The following is a 22184-nucleotide window of genomic DNA, read 5'->3' as shown; positions in this document are numbered from 1 at the left end:
CCTCGTCCTTTTGTGCTGGCTGCAAGTTCATGGGGTGTGCAGAACAATTCCAATGACCAAAAAAATCCCAAGCAGCTCCAGGTTTGGCTGAAAACAACCTAGCCCTTAATCTTTAGTGGGGTTTTTTGTGCAAATTGCAGGCAGACAGGCTTTTACAAGACCTAAACTAGAATTATTTGCAAACACTCACTTATTCCTGCCACCGTACAAATAGTAGGAAATTAGATGCTTTTTCACTGATTTTTGGGAGGCATTCTGATGCCCTATCTCTGTGTGTCAGCAAGCTTTTCATCTGTGCTCCTCACTTAACATAGGCTACAGTCAGAGATGTTTTCTACAACAGACGACAGGGATTTTTAGGTAAAATATAGAAAGCAATCCATTGGAAACTGTATTGAGAGCTGTCAAGAAATTGAACCTCTCAATTTTATTATTTTGTTCACTTGTCCATAATTATTTTTATAGCACTCAAAATACAGTCAGTAGTTTGTAATGAAAATACAGACAGAGGGTCTTTGTCCCAGAGGGCTGACACTGTGACTTCCTCTAATTGTTATTTAAAATGTTATTTAAGATCACTAGTCTCCAGTAGACTATTTTTATTTTCTTTTTTGCTTGGTAGTTTCCTTGCAGCGAGGTAAGGTGAGACTGACTGTATTGATAACCCCCTCCCACTGCTCCCCACAAGCACCCTTCTGGAATATGATCTTCAAAATATGGTCTATTAACCAGAGGTTGAGCTCTGAGGGCAGAGAGTTGTTTGTGAAACATTTATATTTAGTAAGCAATCATATTAGAGCTGATTTTATGCATTTGCAGTTTATTTATATGCTGGTATTTTTAAAAGTTAATTCTCTAAATTAAAAAAATACTTCCAGAGAATATTCCATGAAACTCCAAACCATGATGCAATGCATCTACATTATATAGCTCTGACCTCACTCTTTAATTATTTCCCTTATGTGTTCATAGAATTTATTTAGAGTCTACTACAAATTGGGATAAAGCCTTCTCACCCAGCAGTTCCCTAATTCAGGTAACTTTGTAGTGCCAGAACAATATGGTACCACATAGTTCACTACAGTGCTGATTTACATGGCATTAAGTATATTATATTTAATTTCAAAATACAAAGCAGTAGCTCCAGACCAGAGAGCAGAAAACAGATATCAGGAAATGTACTGGTATTGCTGAAGTAAAACAGAGAGCAGTAAGCCAGAAATCATACGGCCTTTAAGCAATTTGCTTCATCTTCTACATTTAACTCCAGCTACAGTTGTTAGAATGAAAAAAATCATCAAACTGTCTGTCACATCTGAATCCCTGTTTAATGTATGCATTTTTCTCAGTAATGTCCTCTGTTTTAATTTAAATTTCTGTTCACTTAATACATTCACTTCTTTACAGTGTACAGCCCAGTTCTGAGACTCTACACAGGAACGTGCATTTGCTCAAAACAATCTGTTATCACTAAGACTGTTTTGTTGTTTTTTGTTTTTCTTTCCCAGGGGCGAAACATTTATCTAAGCTTGTTTTTAGAAATTATAACTTGTGGGCCAAATTTAGAATTACATTACCCTTTAAAATCAAATAAAATGTGAAAAGCCAGGTTTTACCCTGCTTTGGATTCAAAGACTCCCAGCAAGACCTTCATCCACTACACAGAGTCAGACATTTTCTCCCAGATAAACTTTCATTTCAAGAAACAAAGGAAAAAATACTTAACAAAAATACAGTATCTTACGTTACATACTCACCCTTAGACTCCATTTAAATGCCATTCTTTCCCTCCCAAAGGTGATGGCACTTTTCTCTGCTCTTAAACTTTCTCCCATACTGTGCAATTAAGACAAACTTCTTTTGGTTTTTTCAAAGCATTAAAGACTGTGTTCTGATTTTTCCGTACCCTGTTATGTCCAAAGGTTACCACTTCACAAAGTATCCTAAGGACATTTTTACTACCAAGAAGTCTTTTGACAACAAGTACTATTTTTAACTCCACTAAGCTCTGCTGAGTGTAAAATGTTGCACGGGGTGCTCAGCAGCCTAGGGGAATGCAGCTATCAAGGGGGGTTGTTTCCTTTGCACAAGAACAGCAATCTGAATCTTCTCTGTACACACAGAAGCCAGTGTTGACCACAAAGGGTCAACAGAGAGGGAAAAATGCACCTCAGACCCACCAACCCCAATCTGGAGGAAGCAAGGCCCTGCTGCAGGTTGGAAGGGTTCTGCACACCTGTGGCTGTTCAGGTCTCATACTGAGATTTCCAAAACTACCAGAGGAAGTGGATTTGGGCAAGAGAGTAACTAGCCCATCAAGATACTGCTGGCAATCTACTCCACGATGGAGCCTCCAGGTGCTCGCCCTGCCTTCTCTCACTTGCAGTGTTGGAAGTGATTAGCCATGACACAAAATGGAACATGACCACACATCCCAGAAAAAGCACAAGGGAAATTAAGCATAAGATAAACACAAGAGAGGGAAGGGCTATGGAGAGGAGGGCTGGTGTCAGTTCCCAGCCCCTGTCACTACCTCAACGGCAGGATGATGCTGGGCCAGGGGTAGCAAGACCACCCCCTCTGCTAAAGAAGTGCGCCGGCAGTGCACCAACACTCAAACATATCTCAAGGTGAGTAACACAAGTTCTGGCACGGTGTGTTTTCAGAGCAGACCAGGGAACAGAGTGTTTTACCCCCTCGCAAACACCCAGGAGGATGCTGAGACACTACTTGCACTGCCAGCACCTCACCTAGCAGGACTTGTGTGGCAGATAGGGCTACACAAGCTCTCAGTTCAGGGATTATCTTTCCCAGGTCCCCACTTCATTGCCCATATGTGCCTGCTCATTAGGATTTCCTATCAAAGCAACACTTCCCCCTTCTCTTTAACTACAAAAATAATGTAGGTTACAACAGAGGCTGCCCCCTCCAGCAACCTGTGCTCCACTCTGGAGTCATTTTATATTACTCTCCTCAGTGTCCTAGACCAGGGCTGCAGAGATTGTTCCAAATGTGGCTTTCATTTAATGCTAGAATAGCCTCCAATAATGTAATATGCTGTGATCCTTATGATATTCCAAGTGGAAGCCCAGATCTTGTTTGCTTTTTAAACATCGCAAACCATCCTGCATTTCATCTGTGCATACTTCCCGGCACATATCCAAACGTGCCATCCACTTGCCACTTATTAATATTTCAAGAGTCTTCCTTAAAACACACATAAAATTTAGGGGGGATTTTGTTCCAGGAGTCTTTTGACCGTTCTGTGCAGTCAGAGAGAGTAGCTTTATTTCAGAGGCTGGATTTAATATACAGAAACATACTGCATCTGTTTCCAAATATTTTCTTTCTAAAACCGTTATGAAAACTGGTGCCAAAATGTGCTCATTCCTCTTTAAGGAGGAAACCTAATTTGGGTTTCTTGATCCAGATCATCTTAACACCCAGGCTCAATTTTGCTTGCTAAAGCAATCTACAGGCTCCAACTAATACAAATTTAATCTGCAAGGCTTCCTGCTTGGGCTGAATGGGTCCAGCATTTCTTTGTTACAAGATCCACACCACGTATCAGCAGCATCTGGTACTGATTGCAGATCTCAGACACTGTGCCTATGGGCTCCATGGGCAGGATCCTTCTTGGATTTCTGGTCCCTTTTGGAATTTTCCCTAGGCTATCTCTTAATCTTGTTGGATTGATGGTTTATGACTAGTCCTTAGCTTTTTTTTTTTTGAGGTGTGATGTTTTCTTTTGGACCAATCTGTGGTAGCTGACTATATTTGAGAACACATCCTGCAGGTTTAATTCTCCTTTTACATGGTCATAAACCAAGAGTCACCTCTTTAGTTAATCCATCTGCCCTGCCATAATTTTTACACATACGAAAATCAGGAACTGCTCCTGTATCTCCTAACATTTGGGATTCACCTCCTGTCCTCTCAATGGATATGTATCCATTTTACAAGGAATGAAAAACAGTTTGCCTTTTGATTGTACTAAGAAGGGGTATTCCAAACAACAAAAGCTCTTCTGTAGTTTCAGGTTTTCATCTGGTAAGGTTCCAAGCCTTGCTCCTATGTCAGGAGCAGATTTTGCCATCAATTGAAAGAAAAAAAAAATCAAGCTTTAGTAATGACACAGGAACATTTTGATCAATTGGCACAATCTAAAGGTTAAAAGTTCCAATATGCAGGCAACCTGGTGAAAAATAAGAGCAATGCTAAGTTTAAAGCTTATATATTCAATCAAGCTATTTCTCCAGGACACAATTTCCAGGCTACTTTGATGAATGCTGCTGAAAGAGCATGTGGCAAAACATGACCAAAAAGGAAACTCTCAGCCCAACCTCACATGCACTTTTTTGTCCCCTTCCATGCACCAAGTTCATCCTCAGAAAAGGCGCCTGAGGAACACAAGAAACATTATTCCCTGTTCTACATACAAACCTTCCTCCCTGAGTCTGCACCTGAAACTCACACACCACCCCTGCATATCTCCCATGGGCTCCTTGACTGGCAAACTGGAGACCACAAAGCAAAGGGGACATGTGAAGTGACCATGAAAGAGGGTAAAGTTTGGGAGCTAGGGTAATGGAATGGCCCCAGCATTACCAGGCTGTTCCCAGTATGTGTCTTCTATGCAATGAATTAATATGGTTATATTTAATCCTGTTTTCCTCTTCCTCACGTGCTTATCTTTCGTACTGGTTCCTCCTCAGCTTCCCAATAAGCCTATTTATACTTGCAAAGAAGTTCTCACAAAATAAGAGTTGTATTGAATAAGAAACTATTTCATCCCATTTTCCCCAATAAAACCATAAAGTGGCCTCTTTTTCCTCAATAAACCCCCATCCAAAGACTAGCCCTGTGAGATTTTTTCACTGTTTCAGCTCTAAGAGATAACACAGTAAGGTATAATATGCAAAGTTTTATAAACTGGAGCAAGCACTCCAATCAGAAAACTGGCAGCTCCAACAGGCTTGGCTTTGGACCTTCTCAGTTCACCACAAATCTCCAATACTGTATCTGGAGATCAGACTTCAGATGTGTGTTGGCTGGATCACTGTGACAAAAACAAGGCTGAGGGGGTGGGGTTTTTTTGTTTTTGTTGTGGTTTTTCTTTCCACAAAGCCAGTGCTAGGCATGGAAAGTACAGGGTTTTGGCTTCGAGGCCTCAGAAAAACAGAATTCAGTTTTTCCATTCTGTCATTATTCTAGGAAAACTCTACAGGTAATTAAGTCTCACTCTTGTCCACTGATGCCTCTTGGAGACACTTGGGAAGACTGGATAATAGCTAAATTCATAAAGAGGCAGGTATCTCCTAAGCTAGGGCTTATTTGTATTGCTCCAATTTCTGCAGAAACAGGTATTTCAAAGAATTTTAGCCCTTATGAAGGTACTCTGACTTTATAACCCTTCAACAGACAAGCAAGTACCTGGAAAGAAATGCTCTGCCATAAAACCCAGCATTTAATAAAGTGCTTTTCCCCCGTGAGAGCTCAAGCACCTGCAGAAAGTGAGCTGCTGTCATCACCTCCCTGTCACTGGGGCCATGACATGTTCACAGCATAGGGAAAAGGCTTGACCAGGACCCAACACTTCTTGAGTCCACATGTGCTATCCATTAGGCTGTAAGACCCTGACAGGAGGTAGATACATAGCTCTAAGTCATATACAGTTTACAAAAACATAACTTACAAGTCTGTGATTTAAAATATAAGCATGCGGAAGAGAAATGGAAGGTGAAGGCAGAACCAGCATGGGCTTACAGCAGAGAGCAGCATGAGCTACAAGCAAATAGCAAATGCCACTAAAATGTGAAGAAGTCAAAACTTTACATGGAATTTAAACTAGTTCTTTACATTGGGTTCATTCTGGATTCTTACACCAGCTTATGACTCCACATATAGCATGGTATATGACATTTTTTAATCTAGAGATCTTGACTTGGCTTCGCAAAGTCACACATGATTCTCCTGATGTAGGACATGGACAGTGGATCCCAGGTGTGCTGCTCTGCATGTTGAAGATTATATAAAAAAGGAAACTATTCCTTCTCATAGTCTTTAAAACTATTATTGATACTATCATTAAATGAGAGAATATCCCTGAGGCTGGGAAAACTTCAGGGAGTGTGGGAGCTAACACCTGGACTCAGGATTGGTTTCCTTGGTTATTACAGCTGGCTGAATGGTTTTAACAGATAATAATATCTAATTTAATTACATATTAGACAAAACACTTCTGATTATTATTCATCCAGCCAGGATTAATGAATTTCTAAGTCTTTCTTCTGTCCTAAATTTTTTGTACCCTCTTGTTATTTACCTCTTTTGTTTTGAAGCTCATCTGAAATCTATGTGTCTGAAGAGAGAGGTTTACCTCTCTACTAACTTGCATGATTTTTTCCTTAATGATGATGCTCCGTAAATTAATTTCTACTGTTTATAATTTGTTTCTCAGGTCATCAGAGAAAGCATTTAAGTCACAAAATCATTCTTATAAAGCACTGATATTCCACCTTTCTCATCCACTATTTAAAATAGAATCCATTTCAAGGCACAGCCCTGTAGTTAACCCTTGTTGATTTAGAATTCCTCACACCAGTCATTAACTTCTAATCCGTTTGGCATCTGTACACCTTTTTAAATTATTATTTTTCTCCACAGCATAAGTGATGAACTATTGAAATCTGATTTATTTTAACCATGTAGTTCATTCTGATGAAACTGGATTACTAAATAATTTTCTGCTCTGCTGTATATACCACTTACTTTCCAAATGCAGGCCATGATAGAACACCAGATCAGGGAGTAGACTATTTTGCGTATTGCTGGGACAGATATGCAGTGGCAGGAGGAAATTTGGAAGGCAAATTGGAGTGGGAAGGCATTCCAGGAAGCCCACGGCGTTATGGAATTATCAGAGATGTCAGGCATAGCGGCAAGAGAGCTGCACTGCAGAGCACTCACCAGGAAGGAAGGCAGAAAAGGCAAGGAGAAGACTAAGTTGTGAGCCTTGGTGGTTCCTTCAGTACCTGCAGCCATGCAAGCATGACATTCCCTGGGCTACCCACGTACCAAGATGCCAGCACAGGGTGAACCAACCTCCCCACACATCTACAGCCCCAAAGAGAGCTCCTTCCAGCCAGGCAGAGAATAATCCCCCTGTGATTAAGCATTAAACTGTCAGCTAATTTAGAGAGTGAGATCTAAACACAAGCCCTAAATGAAGGTGATGATGAATATAAGGTTCAAACACGAAGCTTCTCATGCAGCAGGGGAAATGAAACTAAGAATATTTAGTTTCCTCCAAGGTCTCTAAAAAATTTTCCCAGGAACTTGACATTTGCAAACTGCTTATCCTACTTCTGTTAAGGCATGGTTTAAGAAAAAGTCCTGCCTGGCCATCAGCAATAATTAAAAAGCAATTCTCACCTATTTAAGATTTTAAAACCTACAGAAGACCTCAGATTTTTCTTAGAGTTGCTATTATTCAAAAGCAGATGGCAAATCTTGCTTTTCTACCTAATGCCTGCTGGCTTTGAAGCCAATGCAAATACTGCCTTTTTATTCATGGGCCATTGTTTTCAAAATAAAGCACTTTTGGGAATAAGTGTTTTACTTCAATTAATTGTGTTTCCTGTTTGGGGAAAAACAAACAAACAGGTTTATTCATTTAGAGAACCTGACAACTGCAGATTGCCCACGACTGGTTTTGAAAAAATATTTTATCAAGAATGTTAATCCACAAATTCAGTAAATGTATGGGATTTGCAAGATAATCCAATAAGGCTGTTATGGTGATTCTCCAAAGGACTAGTGACCATCAGGAGAGGAAAGGAGACAAAATTGTGAAAGGATTTCCCTAAGGCCATTTTAATGTTGCAATGTCAAGAGCAAATTTTTCTTTTAGTAATGTCAGTTTTGGAGAAGGAAGGAAGATAATGATACAGGTGACAAAAAAGGACTTTATGCCCAGGGAAATGTGTTTCAAATCCTACATCTGAGCTTTAAGGAAAACAAAACAGCCTCTATCTATACTTATCATTTTTATACTACAGTGACTAAAAATATCCCTTAAATTATATTACTGAGGTCCAGGGTGGCCACCTTTGATTCATACTAATTTTAGCAGCTGTTTATGTGGACAAATAATTTGAAAATTGTGCTGTTACTAATATCCATCAAACAAGATATACAGATTGTGAACTGGAAATATATACATAAATTCTTAGGGAAATGAATAATAACACAATACCCTTCTGTTTCCTAGGTCTTATGAACCACTTAGACTTGGTATTTACATTTATCCTCTGCTCTGAAGTTCCAGCTACCGACATAAACTACAGCAACTAGTAACTTCATTCTTAGAGGACTGGATTTTAATCTTTTTTACAATTGTCACATAAGGGGCAGCTCCTAGAAGTCCCTGAAGCTACACGGGTAAAGAAGAGAGTTAGGTCTTCATCAGCAGTTCCCTCTTTGCATTCCAGGATACCCAAATGGATCTAAAATGCACAACATATTTCTTGCTTCTTAAAGGGATTAGCTACTGCACTCTACAAGCCCAAGAATCAGATTATGTTACATATATACACATCTTAAAAGCATGTAAAGAAACAATTTTCACTGCTGTCTTGCAAATTCCTAGATAAGACAGGCGAAAAATTCCCGGTTGACAGAGCCCAGAAATTGCTTAAAATATTTATATGACATTGCCCTCTAGAGGAAACTGAGAAAAATCTGTTTTAGTAGAACTCTTCCACAGATGAAAACATGAAATGTTTTCAGCAGAACAATTAGTGTTCGTTAGAAACCATTTTCAGTGAGAATATCACACACTGGTTTGGCTCTACTTGTCATCCATGAGTTTCAAGAAGGAATTTCCCAGCCTCTAGCCTAGGACTCTGTATTCAGAGAGATGGTACCACAAAGTTTACTGGTTACCACGTCTGTGTTTTTCTCTTCACTACCAGAATAAAAATAGCCCAGGCTGGGAAAAATTGGCAAGCACTTAGTAATTCTTTAGTTATCATGGCAAAAAGAGACACTGGTCAAAGTGTATGAGCATGGGAAGGAAGACTTCCCTGACTTCTGTTTCATCAGATAGTTACCCTGCTAGCCTGAACCCATTCCAGTGATCAAGTAATGGTGTAGGAAACACAGTCAAGGTTATTGCTCTATTAATCAATTATTTGTTTTGTCAGTTGCTGCCTTTTTTAGAAGATCATCTGCTTATCTATAATACCTACTACAGAGAAGGGTTAAAACCAGACCTTGTCACCTTTTTAAACAATAGAAAAGAGTCTTAGGCATCAGCAGAAACAGTAATCTCCTTCAGTCACATTTCAACAATTCTGTTTTATTTTGAAAAAGCCTGAATCCATTTTCCATCTACTATTACCGCAGGCCTGGTTCCTACGGTATATCACTGTGTCCCGCAGCCACAGGGAGGAGGAGCAGAGAAGATCCAGCAGGCAGGAATTGTGCAGCAAGATTGATTTATTTAATTATTTTACAAACTCTTTTATAGACTTTTTCTTCATAGTCTAATTGGACAAAGGATCAGCCACCCCTTGGGGTGATTGGCTAAAATCCTAAAACATCCACTGTCAAAATATTTTTCTACTATACCATAAACAAGACTTTTCAAGGTTGCAGGTGGCTTGGTTGTTTACATAACACTGCTACCTCTTCTGTGAGAGAGAAAAGACTCTCACAGACTTAGAAAATAGCAAGAAAATCCTCACTAGCAGCATTTTTGTACCTACAATCTACCTCTAGTTTCTCACATTCTTGTTAGAGAGACTTTAGTTGGATGGGCTTCCTGAGTCTTAAATGCTCTAGGGTGAAATTTGCTGCTAGTAATTGCCATTTGCCTTACTCTTGTCCTGTCTTGGTAGGTACAAGTATTCTTGAACTGCCCCAAATCTTGTGGCAATGCCTGCCAACTTATCTTTTCCCTGTTACTGGTCTCTTAAATGTGTTTTCCTTTGGAGGATCAGGTGATCTTGCTGAACATCATACATTTCACCCAGAGAAAGCAGCAAGTACAGTGAATGATACTGCAGTCTGCAGTTGGTACATATGCCCTTCCCCTCTTAGCCCACATCTGATAAAAAGGAGACAGAAAAGTAAGTTTCAAGGAGCATGTGATACTGCTTGGAGCTGGAGGCAAGTGTCACATCAGCTAAAAAAAGCAATGAGTTCTCCATGTTAAAAAAAAATCCCATCCCAAAAGCCATCCACTGCAACAGCTGCCTCTGTGGTTATATACTTGCCTGTTTGCTGGTCTCACCTATGTTTACTGTATTTATCCTCTCACTTATGTTCAGAGATGACAGGTTCATGCTGACAAACCATCTCCCTGAGGCCGATGTTGAGCCTCTGCCTGTGGAACCATCTCCTGTTCATCATTTCTCAACCCTCCCCGCTTCTGCCCTTTCCAGTTGAGGCCTGATTCCCAGTGACAGGGGATAAGCGGGTTTTAAGATGACATCACTGTTAATGCTTTTAGCTCTGGAGGGTCACAGTTCAGTTCTAGTACATCTTCCAGGACAGCAACCATCACACCCAGAGGTTGGCAAGAAGGTATGATTATGGCCTGCTTGCAGACTAGCCCCAAAACATATCTAAGAATGCACTGCTCACATAGCCCAGTGCTATAAGAAAAAAATATTTGAATTGAGGACTGAAGAAGCTGTACCTTTCCAGGACTCATGGCACATCAGTCAGTACAAGTGGAAAAGGACAACCTCCCAGGATTCTCACTGCCACTCAGTAACCTGACTCCAGTGACCTCCTCCTCTTGCAGCAGCTCAGAACTTCTGTCTCAAGAAAATCAGTCTTTAGCCTACAGCCTGCTTTGTGCAAAGTTCTGGACTCCAGAATATGAAGAGAAATTCACATTTACAGTTTAGAAGACACTGTGAATGACTGCACATGGCAAACTGGTGTGTAAGGGCACAAACATTACAGAAAGAGTAGGAATAATAGGCATGGAATGTTCCTTGCTTGTTTTATAACATCTGTATTTTTAATTATTGATACCTAAAACACTGTTCTGTGCTAGCAAACACACTGCTGGAGAGGCTGAGAAAATAATTGATGCTGTGGCTGAAGGCCTCAACTGTTACTTGGCTGAGCAGTGGAAAAAAGCGACTCTATTTTGCACATTCCAGCAGTTTGCCAATTAGCTAAGTTCTGCTGCACCCTGACTGTACTTCCCAATGACCTGAGAGCATGGGATGCCTGCTGTGTGTCAGGCTGAAAATCCCACTCAGGATGTAAAAGGGGTCCTGCTGGCACTTTGGTATCAGGGTAAATGACAAGGCACAAGGCTGACTCACCAAAACAGGTCATTCCCACAGTGGATGAGCAGGCAGGGAAGAGCAGGGAGGGCAGAGCTCCCTCCCAAACACTGGGCTTGCTCTCTTGTAATTACAGCATGGTCAGAACAGCAAATTAAATTCAGACACACAGCCATATATTGAGCAGCAAGGTACAGATTTCTAATCAGAACTTTCACAGCTCATTAAAACAAAAACAAAGCAGAGAAAAAGCCCTCTCTATAACCTCTGAAGTTTTTACATCTCCTAAGGCAACACCGCCAACCTCTGTCCAAGTCTTTGCAAGCCTGATGCAATGTCTCTGAAAAGCAAGCGTGCAGAGGCAGGGCTGGGAGCAATTTTGGCAGATGACCCTGGGGATGTTGCCTAGTTATGTATGCTAGGGATCACGATTTCCAGAGACAGGCCAGCTCTGTTGTTCAGTGCTGACAGTATGAAAAAGGCATATCGCTCCCTAAATTTTTGGACAAACATGCAACACATACAGGATGTGAGCTATTTAAATCACTGGAAGTGTTTCCATCATTTTTTTGGGGTTTAGATAAAATTCATCTGAGAAAGAAGATAAATAAGATGCAAATTTGAGGAGGATGAGGGGTTCAGAAAGTCTGTTGAGGAGGCAGTTGTAGTGATGGGATGTTGCAATGACCATTGCTGCAAGGGTATGAGTTGTGCCTCCACAGAGGCTTAGCATGGGAACATTGAGAGGGATGGTAGGAACCAGAGGGTGAGGAGAGGAAACAGAGTGAACACACACTCAGATTAATAAAGCAAAGAGGACAAACCAGCTAAATGATCTCTCCTGAGTCTGGGGATTAGTGACCTTCTGTTTAAGACTTTGGCTCTTAAGAGAGGATTTGGAATAAAGCTCATTTCTTCTGAGCAATTTATTTCTCAACACGTGTGGCTAAGTCTGCTCATACCTTCCAGGAGACATAAAAGAAGGGAAGAAAAACGTATCTTTCTTAGTTTCTTAGTCCTGCTATATTTTAAGGGAGGGGAGAGGGAAGAATTTATACCCACTATCAAGTAGGGGATTTATACCCACTATCAGTGTAAAATACAGCAGCCATGCTTCAGAGGGGACTGCATGCTCCAGACTTCAGGAGCACAGTCAGACTTGGACTGTGCCTTGAAAATGTTAGACATTCAGAGGCTTTCTCTCATTTTGCACAGGCTGAGCACACATTTACTGTATCCCAGCTCACAGGAGCTCAACTGGAGGAGAAAGCACTCTGCCAAAATCCCTATGTGCTGCTTATTTTCCATCCTCAGGACTTGCACACCAGGCAGCTGGGAGGGCACATCAGCACAGACTTCTCATCCCTGCCCGTGATAACAAGCCCCAGGTCTCAGCCTCTGTGCCCTTATCCATCACTTAGCAGCATGAAGATTGGTAATATGATATAAAAAAGGAAACTAATTCAATTTCACAATGGATTGGGGATATTTTTTAGGTCAGTTATGAGAACTCTGTTCCCTGAGACTGCATTTGGAGGCTGCAGTCTCCAGGACCACTGTATTTGTTTTTCGCTGGGCAGTCAGTGCTGTTAATATTTTAACAAGGAGCTCCCACAGAAATGTTTGCCCCTTGTCCAAGGGCAAACAGACAGGATAAATTTCCATCTGTTTTCCTATTAAAACAAAAATATTTTCGTATGGACATAACCAAGAGAAGGCCCTACTAACACCAGGCAAAGCAGCTGTTTATACTGAGCAGCACTTTTTGTTGGCAGCATTTTTCCTTTAGGAAGGAGGTGAGGAAACACAGTAAAGCAGAGCAATCGATCCATGCGACCTGATGCGCCTGGAAGGTGGGGGTGCAGTGAGACAAAGCTTTCTGTGATGACCAGCGATGGTTTTCTTGGGGTGATTTTTCTGTAATAAAAAGGAAGTATAAAGGAGATTGCACTGCCAGGAAGATAAATCCCCAAAAACTTCAATGAAACACAGTCCCATCATAGGCACAGAAACCTGAACCACTCCCTTCCACGATAACACAGGCATTCATAAACCCCAACACCCAACCCTACTAAGGAATGGATTTGTTACCCAAAACATGGCCTGAGGCTGCAGCTGATGTGCTGAGGGAGCACAGCCCTTGATCCTGGCTCCCACAGTACCCCATCCCCACACATCAGTCAGGGCACATGGAAGCATTTTGAACACACTGCTGAATAACACAGTGCAACAAAATCTTGTAGATGCTCCAGAGACAACTGCAGCTGCCAGGGCAGGGACAAAGTAGTCATGGCGAGGACAGCCAGCCTCCTGAGGCAGTGGCAGTGCCTCAACACAATATGGCAAGACCCAGTGCCCCATGGAAAATGCAAAACTGGAGCACTTGAGTATCAAAGAGTGACCACGTTTGGAGGGGAAGGATGTTCCTCCCAGCAAGAAAATATTTCTGTTGCAGGAGCAAAGCACTTTATTTTGAAAAAATAATTCCATTCAAACTTCTGAGGGAAGGGGATCTCAATAAAAAAGTGCCTTAAGAGGTGTGCTCTTCTGAAACAACAGTTTTCAAACCACACTCAGATTTTCAAGCAGCTCTTCTCAGACACAGCAAAGATTTCAGCACTCCCAGCTCCACAGCATGTGCACTGCTCTGCAGGTGCAGGTCTGCTCCTTGTCTATAGGGATCACATCAAGGGAACGAAGAAGATCACCCTCCTGAAGACCCCTGCTCAGGGGAGAATCTGTCTCTAATTACAGACAGGGACTGCATATTGTGTTTCCAGCACCAGCAAGAACTTTTTTTTGACAAAGAACCTCAAGATTTCACCCAACAGAGACCAGGACTGTTACTGACTGCCACAGCAGGCAGCACAAAGTGCTATGCACGTTTTGAGACCTGTAATTTTGTTTTGAATTTTCCTCTATAATCAGCTGCTAGCACTTACAGAGAAGCAGGTTTGTGTTTAGAATGCCCATATATCACACACCTACTAATGGCATTGACCTGTTAGGAGGAACAGGACTTTACCTTCATAGGTCCAGCTATCCTGGGGGCATGAACATGTGATGTGCAGTAGCAGCAAGCATTCAGAAAGACCTTGGCTCTACTGAAAACCCTCAGCTTTGGGTAAACTAAAAGCTTTGCCTTCAGCAGTGGCACTTGAAGCTCCCTCTCCATGGCAGACCTGATTCTTGAAGGTCTTTCTCCGCATCTTGGAAAATAAACTGATTTTCCTGACATTTGGTATGCCATATCTTGTGCTGCAGAGGAGTCTTAGCAACTCCCCCCAGGACACTGACTGAAGAGGAGAGACTAAGAAAGCACTGTGCAAAGGTATGGCTGTCAAAACATTTCTCTCTTCATTTTTTGGAAGTAGCTCCAGTTTGTGGGTTAAAAAGAAGCCAGCCACTTCTGACTGTATTCCCACATATGGCAATGTTTGGTAATTTTTGGCAATGAGAATTATATTTTGAAGGAGTGGTTGAGTTTTCTTAATGACAAAATTATAATAATATCTCATGTTTCTACCATACTGTCATCACTGGTAATGTATCTTACTCTGCTTTCTTCAAGAACGGTTTGAATTTGGAAATCTACTTAGCACTGATTTTAAAGATTAAATGTATATGGTAGCTGTGTCCAAGCACTGCAGCTATGCTTGATGAAATCCATAATAAAATATTTCAAACTGAATTATATTCACGACAAAATAATTTTTTTCAGTCCTCCCAAGACTTGCTCAATGAAGCCCCATTCAGTTATGCTCAAAAAATGAAGGATTCATCTGTCATCTGCAGAAATACTAACAGCCTCCCTCCAGTAAGTGAGTAATAGCCCAAAATGAGTAGAATAGTTCCAAAATACATAGGAAGTTGTTGTCTGGGGGAACATAACCCACGTATTTTGGAGATACAGTTGTATAGACAGAAGATAAATAAATAGGCAGTGTTTTGACTAACCTTTATTCAGTACTCCAATACAGCTCATTTCCCTGCAATTGTGTTTGATAGACACACACAATTTGCTAACTCTAAAGAGAGCAATAATTTTCCCTCAATCACTAACATCACCAAAAATGACACCACCTACATTATTCCTCTCTAATGTAATAATACCCTGTTAAGCGAAGAGCTTTGATGATTTTATTACTGCATAATGTTTCTCTAAATGAAAAGAAAGAAAAAAAAATAAAAGAAACAAATTCAGCAATAATCAACCTGTCTCTGCTGTTTACATGGAAATCATGTGGAATTTAAATAAATACCTTTTCTTTAAAGAAGTCATATTCAGCTTTCCTAGCAAGGAGAAACAGGTGAGTGGTACTCACAGCTGGCTCCTCCAAGAAGTGTTGTGCTGCTCTTACTCACTGTGTCTGACCCCAGCACCACTCCAAGACCTGAGGACCTGTAGGCACACCAGGCAGGTGCCAAAACAGCCCAGTCTGTCCAGAGCTGCCCAATCCATTACAGCTCCAGTCATCTGCCCCTGCATCCTCTAGAGGCTGACCACATCCATAGGACAGCCAGCAGGAGAGACTGTGTGCCCTCGCCTCTCCTTTCTTCTTGTCTAGTGTATTGGTTTAGCCCCTTGGAACAGGGAGGGTTTGGATGGCAGGTTGGAACTAGAGCTGAGGTTACATGAAGCCCAGGGTGTGTGAGAACACTGCTGCAAACCCTGCTGCAGAGACGGGAAGTGGCAGAGCTGTGAGATCCTCATGCCAAATCCTCCACTGGTAAGGGAATAAATCAGGAGATTCCCTAAAGCATCCATGTGAAAAATTCCTTCAATCAGGCAAGAAGGGGCTGCCCTGGAACACTTGGGAGGTGAGGAATGAATACATAAGCAGTCATTTTGCTTGCCCAATCCAGCCTGGTGCTGCAGGAACTAAGGCACTATTTTAATTTCACTGACCATGTGCAGGCACCACTAAGTACATCACACCACAAATCACAGCACCCACAGCCCCTTGTATTGACATGGAAGTGTTTGTCACTCAGCCAGAGAATAATTAGGCAGTCAGAAATTCAGTCAGAACTACTATTTAGTGTGCTGTCCTGCCCCAACAACAACTTGAAAAACCAAGGGGCAAGGGCTTTGCTGCTTCCATCATAGCAGCAATATGGAAATACTCTAGAAAAGCTTCTTCTTGGAGGCAGTCTTCCCAGAAGGAAGCTGATGTTGCCTTTCAGCCTGGTATAAAGCTAGACAGAACTACGCCCCTTCTGAGCACCCCAGTGGAGAAAGCTACTGAAAGACTCTCAAAGCATCCTCAAGCACTCCAGATGAACAATGTGGGAACATGGGGTTGGAGCTGCCAGCCAGCTTCCTGATAGGCAAAAGCCAGCCAACTGGTAGCATCCTCAAGGTCCCAAACTGTCATCCATCAACATCGCCCTTGTCAAATAGCAGTCAACAGTAAGTTAGACAAGGATGCTTTGGATGCTGAAAATAAAACAGGCTTGACTAAGAAATGTCCTAAATGTTGGCTTAAATTGGATGTAGAATATTCTGAAATAGGATTTCAAGAACAACACTGGCCCCACACTACCAAAACACTGCCATTGTAGTGGCCAAAAAAAGTAAGGAAAATGGAGCACTTCATTCCCATTAGCTGCAGTCACAGCTTGCTGTTTTAGTAACAGAGCTTTCCAAAAGGAACAAGCCCTAAATTAAGGCTTCAGGGACAGGCCAGAAAGGACAGATATCCAAATATTTTGGACTTCATTGGCTATTACCTCTCATTTTACATTACTAACAAGATAACATTATTGCTGCCCACTGTAAGCAATTCCCTTGTATTTAGAAACAGTGACATCTGACAAAGGGGAAGCAGCAAACTAACTGCTTTTTGCCATAAACACTCTCAAATTTGGAGGTGTCACTGATTGATACTGCCATGGTACCAATATTTATACACTCATTGAATTACAGGCTAGGAATTACAAAAGGTTGTTTTCATACCTGTAAAACCACAGAAGGTTGAGTTGCCCAGCACCCACAGATTGAGGAGCCACTGCTTTTATCTTGCCACATGGCAGAATTGGGAGTGATGGTCAGCCCAAACTCCTGCCATATTCACTGCCTGTTGGGATCACTTCACCAGCACTTCATTTCCAAAAGTGTCCATCCCCAAGATAGATCCCTTTTGGCAAGAGGGGGAGGATTTCATGCCCTCAGGTACATTGTAACCTCAGGTATGAAGGAACATTTACACCCTCATCTACAGCAGAGAAATGTTTTTGCCTTTGCAAAGGGTAATGTGAGAAAGTCTGCCAGCTCACAAAAAGCTAAACTGGGACAATAACTGATTTTACAGCATGGAATAGCTGAATTTAAAAAACACCACAAGAATAATCTATATCATTGCAAAAACCTTAATATTTTATTTGAACTCCTAAAGATTTCAAGTTTTCTGGGTCAGGAGACATCAGAAGAGAGCAAATGCATTAAAATCAAAGGGAATTTATTAAAATGAAGTTGTTCCAAACTGGAAAACACAAAAATGTCTTGCTTTGAGAAAGTCTCAGACAACATTTAGCTGTCAAAAAAGCTTCCCTCAACTGAAATAATTCAACAAAAATAAGAAGCACCTGTAAAAATACCTTCCAGTGCTGCTGCTTCTGTGTTCATTTTTGCTTAAGGAAACAGTTTTATACAAACCCAGGAAGGCTCCTGTTTTAGTGGAGCCCCTCTGGTGATTGCAACATAAAAATTTTTGACCCAATGACCCCTGAAAATTTTCCAGAGGAAGTGTGAGTAGCACATGTAGGCTAATTATCAATTTGCTTTTGTTACTTATTTTCTACAAGACCTTAAGAATGAACCCAGGTCTCTCTTATGGGTTGGAAAGCAGGGGTCAAAACCTCTGCTCCTGGACTTCCATTCAGTATCAACTGTGACTTGCACCAAGTGGCACCAGAGGCGGCTGCTGGTGGCTCCTCCACCCTTACCTTGCTCCGGTGACATCCACACCGACCATCAGCTGTCCGTTCAGAGAAAGGATCTCGTCTTTCAAGCGCACTCTCCCGCACTTCCCAGCCGGGCTGTTCTTCTTCAAGTCTGTCACCCAAATGCACCCAACATCAAGCACAGGCCCCTTATGCGCTTTCCTCTTCTTTCCTCCCCGACGCTTCTCCCCATAGTCTCCCAGAGCAGGGATATTCCCAAAGCTCAAGCCTAGGACCTCATTTTTCCGCATCTCTTGGGCCAGGTACATGGTGCAGATCTCCGTATCCAAAGTCCCACAGCTCCCTGGCTGCAGGTTGCTCTCGTCCACGGAGAAGTTGAGCTGGATGTACTCACTCAGCTTCTGGACGGCTGAGCGGCAGAGCTGCTGCTCGGCTCCCTCGGCCCCCTCCCGACGGCTGTTCTGCAGCCACTGGCACAGGAGGGGGAGGAAGACCTCCGCGTTGTCCTGTGTGATGGGCATCGCTGTCCTTGGGCATCCCCTCACGGCATCAGCCCCGCCTCTAGTCGGCTCCCTGGTCGTCCGCCGTGGCCCCCCGCAGCCCCTGGGGACATGCTGGAGTGGGGCTGCAGGTCCAAAGCAAGCTCCATCTAGTCTCAGGGAGATTTTTTGGGGATTCCAGCTGACCAAGAGCACAGTCAAGGCAGGATGTTTGGTGTGAAGGCGGTGCAGCCGGCCTTACGAACAGGGTGAAGTGTTTGGGAGCGCCTGTGGCTGTCCAGGTCTGCCTGCCGCCGGGGTCCCGCTCCGTCGGGAACAAAGCGTCCTTCCCACCACGATCACCACAGCTTCTCGTCCTGCAAGGGGAGAACAGCGTGGTTAGACCTGCCAGAGCCACTGCAGGCGCCCGGCAGCCCCAGCCCCGGCGGCCCAAGGCCGGCTCGCACGGCCCGGCCGCTCTCCTTCTGCGATTTACCACTTGAGGGCACCAGCTGCTCTCCTCAGCAAGGGAATAAAAGGTCACCATTAGCTCCTGACCTTCCCGGTGAAACGGGTTTGCGGAGCCCAGGGGATGCTCCTGCCGCAGCTCTCACCGAAGCAGGGGAGACATTCCTGCCAAACCCGCTCCAAGGGCCGCTGGAGGGGCACCGGCCTCACCGGCCACTGAAGCTGGCAGCTCTGCCGTCCACGCCAGTCATTTTGGGCTGGGATAGGCTTAAACCGGCCTCTTCCCGGACTCAACTCCCCACCAAGCTGCACGAGGGATGGGCGGCAGCAAACACGAAGGGTGAGGACACCAATGGGGCCCCTCCCCTAGTGGCAGCAGTGGCTCACAGCTGCCCTGTGGGTGAAGCATCTAAGGGAAGTGACTATCCAGTTCTCTGGGAAAAGAGTTGGGCAAGTGGATTCTCCAATTTCCTGCAGTTTGGAGAGGGAGGCACACAGGCAGCCAGGAGGTAGCAGGAGCTGGGGGTTAGCAGGCAAGAGGGCAAGAGGGTTTTTGTTTTTTTTTTTTGCCAGGATCATTAAGAACAAGAAAAAATCCTGACACAAGTCAAGGCTGGTTGACCGGATTCTTTCAGGGATTTATTTCCTAGCAGTGGATGCTGCTCAGTGAGCTGTGCACCAGGAAAGCTGAAGAAAGCAGCAGCTTCGAGCTTGAAGCACACAGGTCTGCTCTTGCAGATGTGTATAAAAGGCTTGTGTTAGGTAGAAAAGCTGTAGAAAGAGCTTACAACCCCAAAAGAATTTTCCTCTCACAAAATGCTGCTGCTCAGAAGCTGTATGCCAAGTTCTGCCACCTCCCTGGCTGTGGGCATTACCTAGATGGACAGGAGCGACCCCAAGAAAGCTCAGGCAGGGACAACAACAGATCAGGGCCACATGTGATGCTCCTACAGGAGGACACCAGCCTCTTCACCAGGAGGGTGATGTTACACTTACAGCTCTACAGGAACAGACATCAGCTTGGGAAAGGAGGAACTGGCTCCCTGCTTATTGAGAGGGACTTCTGAGTTAGGCTCAGGGTAGGAAAAACAGGGAAGAAAAGGGAAAGAATAGAGACAGAAACTGCCCGGGCACAGGTCTAAAACAAGAGGTGATAACACAGACACAGATGTCACCAGAAGATAAGGTTAAATCCTCTGAACATCTTAGACATCTAATGCAACAATGGTGAATATGCGGGTTTTTTAACACAGAATTTAAGTCTTATTTAAGATCTCGTATTTAAGACAAAAGCAATGATTTAACTGACATGACTGGAACTTGGTGTAGTAAGACCTAGACCTGGAATACTGCTCTAAAAATGCACAGCTTATATATGGACCAACAAAAAAAAAGTTAAGGCAGAATCTCTTGGCATACAGAGGATGATGTATATATTTTTTCTGAGGTCCAGAACACAGGGGGAATAAGAACTGCTAATTTATCTGGTTAATAATAAAGGGGGAAAGCACAAAACAAAACAAACACGGGGAGGGCACAACAAACCCTAAACAGCTGGTAACAGCTGAGTCAATGGTAATGGGAAAGTACAAGCATGAGATATCTGCTAGGAAAGGAAAGCAGTAGGAGACAAAAGGTCCTAGTGCCTTCAGCAACATTCTCATGTAACAGATGGGTCAAGCAATCAGCTGGGAAGTGCCTCCAGAGAAGGATGTGTTGGGGGTAAGAAGGTGGAAAGAAACTCGTGTAAGAATGCATGTAAAATCAAGGGATTGGGAACAGCAAAACAGAAATGCCTGGCTTCAGTACATTAAAAAAAACCTGCTAGGCGAGAATTCATGGAGAAGACTTTAAAGGAAAAAGAAATCAAGGTGAGCTGTACTTTCTTGAAGAAACAATATTTTGTGTTTAAAAGGCACAGGTACAATAGCATCTCAATGCAGAAGGATCAGAAGACTAGGCAGCATCACGAGCTTTTCATTTTCCTCAAAGACAAGAAGAAAGAACACCAAAAGGTTACTGAGCACAAGTTAAAAAAAAAATAGTGTGAACACATAGGCAAAAATAATAGAAACATCACGGCATAAAAATGAAATGAAACTTGCAGAAGATAAAAAAAATTACCCTTTCTATGCATATTAATACCAAGAAGATGGTCCAGAAAAATGTTGCTTAGAGAGAAAGTTACTGAAAAATGACACTGAAAGAGGCAACACTTGTTTGATTTTTGCTTTAGTCCTTGTTAAAATTACCAGCTGTGCACAGGGGATTAGTACACAGTGTGACACAATATCACTACAGAGGCATACTATCCTCGTCTCTGCCAATTCCAGGATAAGAGATCAGTCCTCTGTCCAAGTCAGGTACTGCCAGTCCAGCAGAGTGGGACAAACCACCATTTAAATTCCTTACAAAACCAGGTAAAACCATCTCAGATACCTCCCTGTTAGTCACTTGTGAGAAAAACAGTTAAGGGGCCAGAATTAAGAACAACAGCAAATGCAGTGGCTGTCTTCAAGGGTACAAAGAGAAGCAGCAGAAGAATATTACGTCAGTCAATCTAGCTTCAATCATCTTTAAAATCTCCAAATCAAACAAAGAAACAGTTTGCATGTATGTGGAAGAGAACAAAACTATAAGCAGCAGCAGACACAGGAGAGACAAGAATCAAACCATGTAAAATCAAATTAATTTCTTTTCTTAATGGAGAAGTTGTTGGATGTCATTTATCTGGGCTTTATTATAGCTTTTGTCGGTGTCTCAAACAACTTTCTCATAAATATACTAGGGAAATATGATTAAATGAGACTACTATAAATCCATACCCAGGGAGTAGTTATTAATGACATTCTGTGAAAACAGAAGGACACTGTGAGTGGAGCTCTGCTGGATCTATATAGTCTGGTTCTGCTCAGCACACTCATTAGTGACCTGGACAATGAAAGCGAGTACACATATTAAATCTGCAGATTACACGAAGCTGGGAGTGTCTGCAGCCACACTGGAGAACGGGATTAGCATC

At 42.6% G+C, this 22184-nt stretch overlaps 1 protein-coding gene across 1 annotated transcript in view; it reads right to left on the bottom strand.

The window, feature by feature from the left end:
• Positions 1 to 18736, bottom strand: part of PDZD2 (PDZ domain containing 2) — a gene marked incomplete at its 5' end in the record, with an annotated part of 135253 nt that extends 116517 nt beyond the window's left edge. The window contains one exon of the mRNA XM_082302084.1: positions 18258 to 18736. Coding sequence (XP_082158210.1) covers positions 18258 to 18736 — 479 coding nt within the window. The remainder of the gene's footprint in view (positions 1 to 18257) is intronic.
• Positions 18737 to 22184: the final 3448 nt, after the last annotated feature.

Source organism: Coloeus monedula, assembly GCF_965178545.1.
Source record: "Coloeus monedula genome assembly, chromosome: Z".
Lineage (NCBI taxonomy): Eukaryota > Metazoa > Chordata > Aves > Passeriformes > Corvidae > Coloeus > Coloeus monedula.
Note: the sequence above shows the minus strand (reverse complement) of the source record. Positions and strands in the feature narration are given on the sequence as shown.